Source organism: Leucopleurus acutus (genome assembly GCF_964270905.1).
Source record: "Leucopleurus acutus genome assembly, chromosome: 2".
In the NCBI taxonomy this organism is placed as follows: domain Eukaryota; kingdom Metazoa; phylum Chordata; class Mammalia; order Artiodactyla; family Delphinidae; genus Leucopleurus; species Leucopleurus acutus.
The window spans coordinates 22371020-22381423 of NC_139143.1; the positions used below are offsets into that span (position 1 = coordinate 22371020).

Genomic DNA, 10404 nt, shown 5'->3' on the forward strand with positions numbered 1-10404 from the left:
GAAAGAAGGACTAAGTAGACCAGAAAGCAGAACTGCAGCCACTGGGTCAAAGTTACAAAGTGTCATATTTTGGCTTATCAAAGGTAAGAAAAGGTGTCCAGCAACTGGATTAGAGGCTGGTGTGCAAAGTACTGAGTTTCCTATGACTAAAGTGGACAAGCATGAGCTTGATGGACTCACTGTCTCTAGGTGGCAATAAAGGGATGCCATCGAAGGTTGAACAATCGAAGGTTGAACTCAAAGGTCTTTGTGTATTGGTAACTATCTTGATGCATTTCACTATGAAGCACAATTATTATCAACTCTTTTCCCCCAAAAGGACAAACCATTTCCAGCTTATTGTGAAGCCCGTTCACATTTAGTTTTTTTCTGAAATGTGTACAGCTTTAATACTTTTAATGTTCCTTTACTCTGTTACTTTACTTTTGACTTGAAAGTGATCATCGCAGTTTTAGCAGCTTTTTGCTAGACAAAAGAGCTTTTACGAATATTAAGCTTGCAATTTCTTTTAAACCTTAAACCTAATTAAAGACCACTGCTTGGAGGGACTCATTTATCAAATCTGTTACTTGTGGCACTTGAGCAAGTCAACTGATGCAGGTAGAAAATTTAGTAGACAGGAAATGTTAGTCATACTTAGAGATTCCAAGGAACATAGAGGTAAAGATTCCAAATGCATTCAAAAGAAAACCCCAAATGACAGCCTTTTCTTCATTAAGATGCTTACTTTAAAAGACATTAAAAATAAACTGCTGTCAAAAATGGTGTGGAGAAATTATCGTTTATTCACAAAATTAAGAGTATAACGAGTTGCTCTGTAAGATTTTCTTTTAGGGAGTATTGGGGAGGCAGGCATAACCTACAAGCTTATAAAAATCGTTTCTAGAGAAAGTAAACCAAACAAACCCTCCCATGTAAGTTAGGCATACATTTAAATACATCTTCTACAAGATACATTGCTTATGTTTGGTAATAATCGAATCTTAAATCGATAGCTAAAGAACAAAAGAAAAAATTTCAAACTATGAGGTAAGCTCCTATAACTAGAAAAATTACACTTAACAAATTTTACACGTAAAGTTAGATTTACTAATGAATGTTTCGGAAATAGGTTACCGAGATGCCCTGAAAACACGTTACTGCACATGTAACCTAACGTTAAACTCTAGATGTCAAATAAAAAAAATACTTTAAAGTCCATCAGGTGACAAAAAACAAAAGACTAAATAGAACAAAATCTAAAAATCAAATATTCAAAGTTATTATGGATATTCTCACCATTTTATCTTCTGAAAAAACTTCAACTCTTTATGAAGAGTTCATATACTTCCATTTATCAATATAATGTTAAGAGTTTCACTTTACCTAGGATTTTTGAATCAAACTTGAGTATCATTTAGTTGCAGAATTTTTCTGTTTAAATGCCATTGGCAGCATGTGTATTTAATTTCTTCACTGAATTTTCTTAATAATTGGGAATCTGGGGGAAAATTCTGTCTGTTTTTATTCAGGGCAAGTCTTAACTTTGGGGGTATCAATCATTAAGTCCTATGCACGCCACCTTCCCCATTCCAATGTGTGTAGGGACAGTGCCCTAGTTGCTATTTCCTATTTCCCCCTTACTTTCCCATCAAGATCCTACTAGAACATGTTACTCTCTTTCTATGGAGCAAAGGCAGGGCAGGAGAGAAGAGGAACGCAGAGTAACACTTTGAGAGAAGCCAATATACACACATATTTCTGTATATACATGGAATGCTATAAAAGCAGCGCAAGAACATTTCCCTATGAGTCATTTTATCCAGATTAAGACAAAGAATACCCTCAAACAGATACCAATTCCTGGTAGTGTACCTGGCAACTAATAAGCTACTGGCCAAGAATAGCTAGAGATTTGGTTGAGAAACTGTTTATTCTCCTAAAAATCAGTTCAATTCAAGTATTTGACACATACGATAAAGATGGAGAAAGTAAAGCTATATTTTACTTCCCCAAATTTAAAGCACAAAAATGTAAATACAGTTTCAAGAAAATGAACATCTGTCACAAAAGACGTTAATTATGTACTGAAAAAATTTAAAGAATCAGGCAAAACTGAAGTTTGCTGAGGTGGGGACAGGGCTTTACTATGGTTTTTTTTTTTTTTTGAAAGATCATGAGCTTCTTAAATGAAGAAAAAAAGAAAACAGGTTGAGATAATAAACTCTCCTTTGTATCCTTCCCCAACTCCTAACTAGACCTCTGTAAGAGATCATTCCTGATCTCTGAAAATGTTTCAGCATCTTTGGGCCTAGCAGTAATTTTTTCTCTTTTACTATCTGATAAAAACTTGAAATTGGTAAGTGACTAGGTAGGATAGTTTGAAAGATAGATAGTGCACGTGGTAAATCCTGCTGTTGTCCCCCATCACCCTACCCAATATTTGGATTTACTGTTTCCTCCCATATAATTATACTGAACTCAATGTGAAACTCAGAAGTTATGATACACAGGAAGTCTGGTTATCAAGGGCAGTTAGCTCCTAGCTAACTTAGCAGTGGTTCTGACCAGCTCTGAGATAAGGTTATAACCAAGTTATATCAATTAAATCATGACTCAGAGGAAAGCAGAAATGAATTATATTTAAACCATGGCTTTCAAAACTCCTCCCTATTTGACTTTAAAATATACTAGTAAATTTCTGTAGATCAAGTTAATATTTGAACACTTTTGTTAAGCATGTTTCTATTCTATTAAAATAAGAATCAGACATTTTTAGACATATAAAAGTTTTGTTATTGATCTCAAATACCCACCCAAATTCCCCAGACATGGCTAAGAATATCTGACCCCAAACTAAAATATGTTGATTCATAAGCTCAGCTTCCAGAAACTCTGGAAAAAATTCTGCTATTCCTAGTATCATTTGACTAGAAACCATTTAAAAATACAGGGGTTGAAAGGGGGGAGTGGATTGGGTCAATAGAAACATTCAGGTTTAAAAAAGAATATACAACTTTAGTCTAGACTAAGTTATCAAATGTGTCTGGGCATACAATTAAAATAATTATGTTAAACAAAAGCCAAATAGTTGTCTTCTAAGGTATTATGACAAATTTACGTTTACATTAGATTATCTTCTGGAGATGGAATGGGGGAGAGGAGTAAATCTAAACACAATTAGGTGAAAAAATGCTGACCTGAATCTTTAAAAGCAATTGATTCATTAATGTTTAAAGTGAGATAAAGTTGGAATCCCTTTCTGTGTATAAATACCTAAACAGTTTGATGGTGTGAGGCTCAGCCAGAGATTTAATCTTCATCTCTTATTAGATCCTAGAATGTTCTACAGACTGAACAGCTGTACAAAGAAAGGATTCCTCCTTATTATCTACAAAGACGATTTCTAATGAAATAGTTATAATCTAAATCCAATACAGAAGTCTCAAATTACTATAAACAAATAAGAAAAAAAGTGTGTCTAATTAATAATTTTTACTGCTAAATTACAGATATAATTTGGATGAAGCTTAAAAAAGGATAATGATCCTCCAAGAAATCACACACTTATTTTAAAATAGTCCATGGGCAAGTTCTCTACTGTCACCATATAAGCAGTGTTAACTTGTCCAGTGGGAAAGGAAACCCAATTCTTATTTTGGCCTTGTAATTGTCTTTATATTAGGGTCACCTTCCATTCTGTCAGGGCTAACAATTTACAAAAAACTGCCCAATAAAAATTTACTTAGGTATTTTTTTTTTTTTTTAAAAACCCAAACATATGGGTTGGGGAAAATTTAATTACTAGAAAATTTGCAATCCTTTTGAATATAGATGTTTAACTTCTGTGTTTTCATTTTAAAAATTTACCATGGAACTGATTATTCCATGAGTTACTATTGAATCAGATGCCTGATAATAAGTTAAAAATTTTAGTATTTACGGAAAAAAAAAACAACCCACAAAACACTAGAGCATCAATTTAACTGAATCCGTATTTGTTCATATTGGTTGCTCCTTTAATTCACCTGAAGTCCATTCTCTAGGATATTTTTGTAAACAATTATATTAAGAATTTGAAAACTCTTGTAATTAAGATTTAAAAAAAAAAAAACCCAAAACTGAAACAGGAGAGTCTATTAGGTCTACACATAAAGGCAGAAAGATTAATGTTTGACCCAATTAAAAATAAAATCAAAATGTAACAGGCATTTACTAATATTTAACAAACAGCTGATTTCCCTACTTCACTTCCTATTTGCCTTCTGTCCCTCCCCCACCAGACAGGAAACTGCTTTTGACAACAAATGAATCAGCTAGAAGTTAAAAAGCCAGCAGCCAGCAGCTGATTCTTCATGGTTTCCAATCACAAGGACTTAGGAAAAACTCATCCCCTCCTCTCCCTCACCAACATCTACTGAAGAATTAAAGCCTATTAGTATAAAAGATTCATTAAGATTTATGAAAGAGGCTAACAGATTAAACTACTAAACTGATCTTGTCAGGAAATAAGGCCGGTAAGCAGAGCCCAATGGTCAAATTTGCATACTAAACCTCCACCAGAGTGATATCTATTATACAAACTTGGACACTGTCAATTCACACAACTGGAATGCAAGAATGGAAAATGGTGAGCACACCAATGGAGCTGGTTTGAATTAACTACAATTCCCAAAGATTTGTTTTAAAAAAAGATAATGAATGTGTCAGCTACTTAAGGCTATATGGATATATATACACCCAAACATGTTTTCTTTACCAGCACATTCAGTATTTTAAATAATAAAAGTATAATTTATTCCTGATTCTATAAATATTAAACTCCTATTAACAGTACCAAAAGCATAAAGATCTTTCAACATAATTTAGCAAAAGCTTAATTTATAAACTCAAAGGTTCAAAGGACACATTTACTAAACATGATTTTAAAAATATAAAACTCAAACTTTAAAACATCAACACTCATCCTAGTTTACAAGTTTAATTATTTGAAAGTTAAGGCCTTATCTTTTATAAGAGGCAGAAGCCTAGAGTTATCAATAACCTACTAAAATAAGCATAAATGTGAAACTAAGAACAAAAGTGTATTTACCACAATTATTCCCAACAACGTTTGAGAGATTTCAAGTGCGCCTCTTACCACAATAGCATGAGGAGAATGCACTAAAGGCTTTAGTTCATTCAGGTCATTTTCTGCCTGCAAAAATTGGTATAAGAGAAAAACAGAAATGTCACAAAATGCACATCAAATATACAATTTTAGCAGCAGTTACACAGCTCTATATGCCCTACTTTACCTTATCCCAGTCTCCTTCCATGACATGATTTCGGAATTTGGTAGCAGAAGGATGTTCTAAACGACATCCTGACTCTTGCATGAGGAGATCAACAGTCTGGCTGCAGGAGAGATACAGTGTAAAAAAGACCTGACCAACTTTAGGGTTTACTCTTCCAAATAAACTACTGTCTATGAAAACAGTTGCAAAAGTTCTTAAGCTAACCTCATGATGAAGGAAAAAGAAATAAATAGCTTTGATGTGCTTGGCTAAACAAACTTGATTTTTAAACTGCCACCTAGGTTTACATCTAGTCAAGTCAAAAACGTTCTTGAAACCAGAATCAAAATAAATTCTTCCTCCTTTTCCATTTAATGTCTTTAATGAAGTATAAAATTTCTAAAAATGTGTTCTAACCAACCGGTTAAAAAAAGTGAAAAACCATGATCTACATACTAACCACGTTACTACATTTGGAAAGATAAAAACTGTTAGTTACATACAAGGTAATGGAGATGACCTGTATTAGGTAAAAGCCTTACATCCAGATATTATGTTTGCAAAGAAATTCTAATAGGTCAATCTTTAAAACTGAAATAAATCCAGCATCAAAAAATCATTCGCTTTCTCTCTATACTAAAAATAGCAAATTTACTATGGTGTAGGTTCCAAACAGTCACGAGTTATTTCCTCCTGCTGCTGTCAGCTTGCTTCTTGTCTCAGTAATATGTTCTGTTAGCATTTAGGAAATGCTTTTCCTTAGGGAACAAAGTGAAATCTTCCTTCGATATACTTCTTTCAGAGCTTAAACGATTCACATGTGGTTTCTTCCATCAGATATTTTGATATCTAAGAATCTTTAACAGTCTTACATATTTGCTTATGTTTCAATGCTTTCTTATTCAGCTCCATTTATTTTTCAGCAAAAAACAGTGCAATAATCTGCCTGAGAATCAAAATACTTATGTCACTTTTAAAAAGTGCTCTTTTCTCCCTCTCCCCAGAACAAATCTATAAATCCAAAATATACTAAGAGCTTATTTTAATCTATGCTTTGAAGCTGGAAACTGTTGCATGTTGTTCTCTAGTCTTAATTCTCTCTGGTTCTGCTTCATCCTCCATCAAGCTCCACGGCACTCCCACCAATCCTACTTTCCACCACCCCTGGTTTTCCTTTGTGTGTATACAAAACGGGGGTTTGGGGCCAAGGTCGTCTACCTTCACCCTACTTTAGGTACACAAGGTCATCTAAATTGTATCTGAAAATAAATGATTCACCAGATCAGATGTCCCTTTTTCAGAGGCAGTCGCCTTCTTGGTATTACAGTGGGATTTCAGACAAGTTAGTGGCAGGCCTCTTGTACACACACAAGGGCCTTTAAATGACATCAACATGGTAACTTACTCCATTATTCCCATCAGATTTATTCAGCAGCCTCCTTCCAAATTATCCCAGCCCCTCAGTTCCCATAAACACTTGTAAGTGATTGTCTTTCCTGATTGGTAGTTTGCCTGGGTTGTCTGTCATGGCTGGGGGCGGGGGGGAGGTGTCCCACAAAGATGCCTCTGAGGTACCCTTGAAAAACAAATCCTCCAAGGTTCATTATTTCCACCAGCTCTAATCCACCCTTCCCCCAACACACACACAGACACACTCCCGCATCTGTCTTTATTGACAGACAATTACGCTCTGAAGGTGTACGGGGAGGGGTGACTCTTGGTTTCTACGCCCCCTGCCCAACCCCCAACCACACAATTTGTCAGACTGATTGATTTCCCCTTATTTCCCTGCAGGTGGGCTCCTCCTCCCCGGTCAGCCTGTCTGAGCTGCGTCCTCCTGTATCCTGGGCCCAGCAGTAATTCTCCCTTTGCCTGAGCTCTTTCCAGCCACCCCCCGCCCTCCCCTCCCGCCAGCTTCCGTCCCTCGGTCTGTCCACACCAGCTGCCTGGAAGGGATACTTACTTGAGCCCTAAGCCATTCAAGTGCTGTCCTATTAGCCTAATGACATCCTCATCTGATTGGGAGAGCCGCTTCTTCTTCTTGAGGCTGCTGCCCAGTTCTGGGGTGGCCAAGGAAGAGGAGGCGGCGGTGGTGGCGGAGGCAGCTGCAACGGTGGCGGAGGCTGCGGCGGCGGCCCCGCCGGGGACCCCGTTATTGACATTCAGGCTGTTGCTATTGTTGCTGGCGGCGGAGGGGGCGGAAGGCAAGAGCCCATTGGCGTGGGCCAGGTCCCCCGCGGACGACGACGACGAGGGGGACGACTCCCCGTTCTGGGCCGACAGGCAGGCGAGTTCCTGGGTCTGTCCCTGGCCCCCGCCGCCCCCTCCTCCTCCTCCGCCGCCGCCGCCGCCGCCGCCTCCTCCTCCTCCTCCTGCCCCGTTGGCCTGCATGATGCTGCCGCTGACCAGGCTGTGGCCGCTACTTCGGTGGGGGACGGCAGCGGCGGCGGAAGGGGCAGCCGGGGGGAGTCCCACCACTACCACCACGGAGGAGGAGGAGGAGGACGACGACGACGAGGACGAGGACGACGAGGACGGAGGGGAGAGGCCTGCTCTGCCTGCCGAAGCCCCGGGCTCTCCTGCTCCCTCCGCCGCCGAGGCTCGGGGTTTCTTCCGCGGGGGCGGGGAGGCTCCGCCGGTGTCCGAGTCGGAGGAGGAGGAAGCGGAGGCCAGAGTTTCCTCGCCGAGAGAGGCCGTGGTGGGAAGCCGGTGGGGCGAGGCGGGGGAGGGGAGGCGGGGGCCGGGGAGAGGGTCGGGGTGAGGGGGGGCCGGGGAGGGGTCAGGGTAAGGGGTGAGATGAGGGGGAGGAGGAGGGAGAGGAGGAGGGGGAGAAGGAGGATCCGGGCCCTTTCCCCCCCCCCTCCCGGAGGCAGCTCGGGGTGCGCGGCCCGGGGGTCGGGCCGGGGGGCGCCGCGGGGCGGCTGCGGGGGCGTGGGGCCCGCCGCTGGGCTGAGCCCCGGCGGTGGCGGCGGCGGCGGCGGGCGGCAGCGGAGGCAGCTGCCGCCTCTGTCCTCGGGTCCGCTCCGCTCTGCTCCCTGGTGTGTTGATTCTTCCCCCAGCTGCTGCCTAATGGAGTCCAGGCGCTCGCGTCACAGGAAATGCCTATACTGCCCTCCTCACTCACTTCCGGTGGCAGGTATGGAACCTATAGGGGGCCTGTCACCCGGCACGTGCGCCGGGGGCCGGTTGGGCGCGAGGGGAGGGAGGCCGGCGGGCCGGCTGGGGCTGACCCCGACCCCGACCCGACCCGACCCGATCCACCCCGGAGCTCGGGCCTGGCCGGCTAGGTCTCGCCCCCAGCGCCCTGGCTGGGCTGCGTCGGCGAGAAGTAAGTTTGTTCCGTCCCTCCGAAGCCGGGCGTGCACAAGAGGGCGGCGATCGCGTGCGCGAGTGTGTGCGTGTGGACCCCAGGGTGACCTAGAAACGCCAGGCGTGCGGAGGGACTGCAGATTTCCATCCCCGGCCGAGGATGGGGTCGAGCAGGTGGCGAGGTTTTGTCACGAGAACTCCCAGGCACAGGGCTGTGGCAGTCCTTGTCGACTCACTTAATGGTAACCAGGACTGACCAGCTCTTCGTTTGAGTGTGAAGAACTCGAACTTCCACAGCCAAGTGCCACACACAGTTGTCGTGCCCGGGCCATCCCAGGAGGTTTGAGATGATGAGCCTAGGAGACTCTGTGCTCTACCCCAGGAAGGTGGGATAATGGATAAGAGCAATATCTGATGGGGCCAAGGAGTCAGAAAAAGACTGTGGGTGTAGTGAGGCGGGACTTTGCTGAGGGGCTTTCACTCTTTTTTTAGCTATTGCCCAGCACCTCCTTCCAGCTGCCTCTTGAGTCACTGCCCAGTTTAGGCAGCAGTAATACAGACCGAGCTGTTGCCTCCAAAACATGCACCTTAAGAAGAATTCATACTCAACTTGAGATCCAGGCTTGCAATGTTTAGGTGAACTGTGAGGCTTCAGCGTCGCTGTAATTTACTCGTTTATGTGGATGTAGAAAAGCGGCAAGGAAGAGCTGGGCTGAATCTTGATCATTGGTGAATAGTCTCCATTACCCCAAACAATTATTTACCGGTGTGTGGTCGATAGCATATACACCGATATGTACAGACATTTTCTCAGAAATTTAAACAATCTTTCTCTGAAGAAGTTTTCCTGTGGAAAAACATGGACTCAACTAATGCATCTTTTTTTTTAAGATTTTTTTTTGATGTGGACCATTTTAAAAGTCTTTAGTGAATTTTTTACAATATTGCTTCTGTTTTACGTTTTGTGGCTTTTTTTGGCCTCGAGGCATGTGGGATCTTAACTTCCCGACCAGGGATCGAACCCGTACCCCCTGCATTGGAGGGCGAAGTCCCAACCACTGGACCGCCAGGGAAGTCCCTAATGCATCTTATAGCTCTGAAATTGCAAATTTTATAGCTCAAAGTAACTTTGAGGTCTTTGGTTACTTTTCAAATTTAGAAAAATAATTAAAAAAATAATGCTTATGAGAAATTATTAAAGAATCCTAAGCTTTACTGATCCACAGGCTAGAGGAAGGGAGAGGAAGACCACTGTAAGATCTGACAGAGATTTAGCTTTTAGTCTCATCTCTTAAATGTGCTTCCAGGTGGCGGTGTAATTTTAAGGTGACTCACATTCAATTTTATTATTCACCTGAAAGAGACCTGAGTTCTAGCTAAGTTTCGTAGGGCACTGCCACCATATCCAGAGGAGCCTGAATTACTAGATAGTTAACACTTCAGAGATCCCTGTTTGTTCATTAACTTTAGACTTCTTATTAAAAGCGTTGTTATTGTTTATACAAAATTAAATTTTGCAAAGTCGTTTGTAATAATTTATGAGGCCCATAGCAGTGCTGAGGACAAGCTTCTGAATAAAATCTGTAGCTTTCATAAAGGAAACAATGACTTAGTGGTAGCCACAGACACGGCTTACACTTCATGAACAAAAGTAAAGGATGAAAGGCAAAAGAAACTGGTCTCAACTGGTGTCTAAACTCAATATATATACCCCAGCTTTTCTATATTTTATGAGACCGAGACTGCTGTTACTAGAATTCTGAATTTATGAAGTCCACGTGTGCACACATTTTTCTCTAAACTGAAGTACAGCTGGAGACTCTGTTGTCTGAACTCTGGA

The 10404-nt window shown here is 41.8% G+C and overlaps 1 protein-coding gene across 2 annotated transcripts in view; it reads right to left on the minus strand.

The window, feature by feature from the left end:
- Positions 1–8297, minus strand: part of WDR26 (WD repeat domain 26) — a 43293-nt gene extending 34996 nt beyond the window's left edge. The window contains exons 1-3 of one of the 2 annotated variants that reach the window (XM_082832388.1): positions 7219–8297; positions 5277–5376; positions 5120–5176 (exon numbers count right to left, since the gene is read on the minus strand). In XM_082832388.1, the coding sequence (XP_082688514.1) occupies positions 5120–5176; positions 5277–5376; positions 7219–7646 (585 nt within the window). In that variant the 5' untranslated portion in view covers positions 7647–8297. Of the gene's footprint in view, positions 1–5071; positions 5177–5276; positions 5377–7218 lie in introns of both variants that reach the window. The other variant, XM_082832387.1, reaches the window with a different exon arrangement.
- Positions 8298–10404: the final 2107 nt, after the last annotated feature.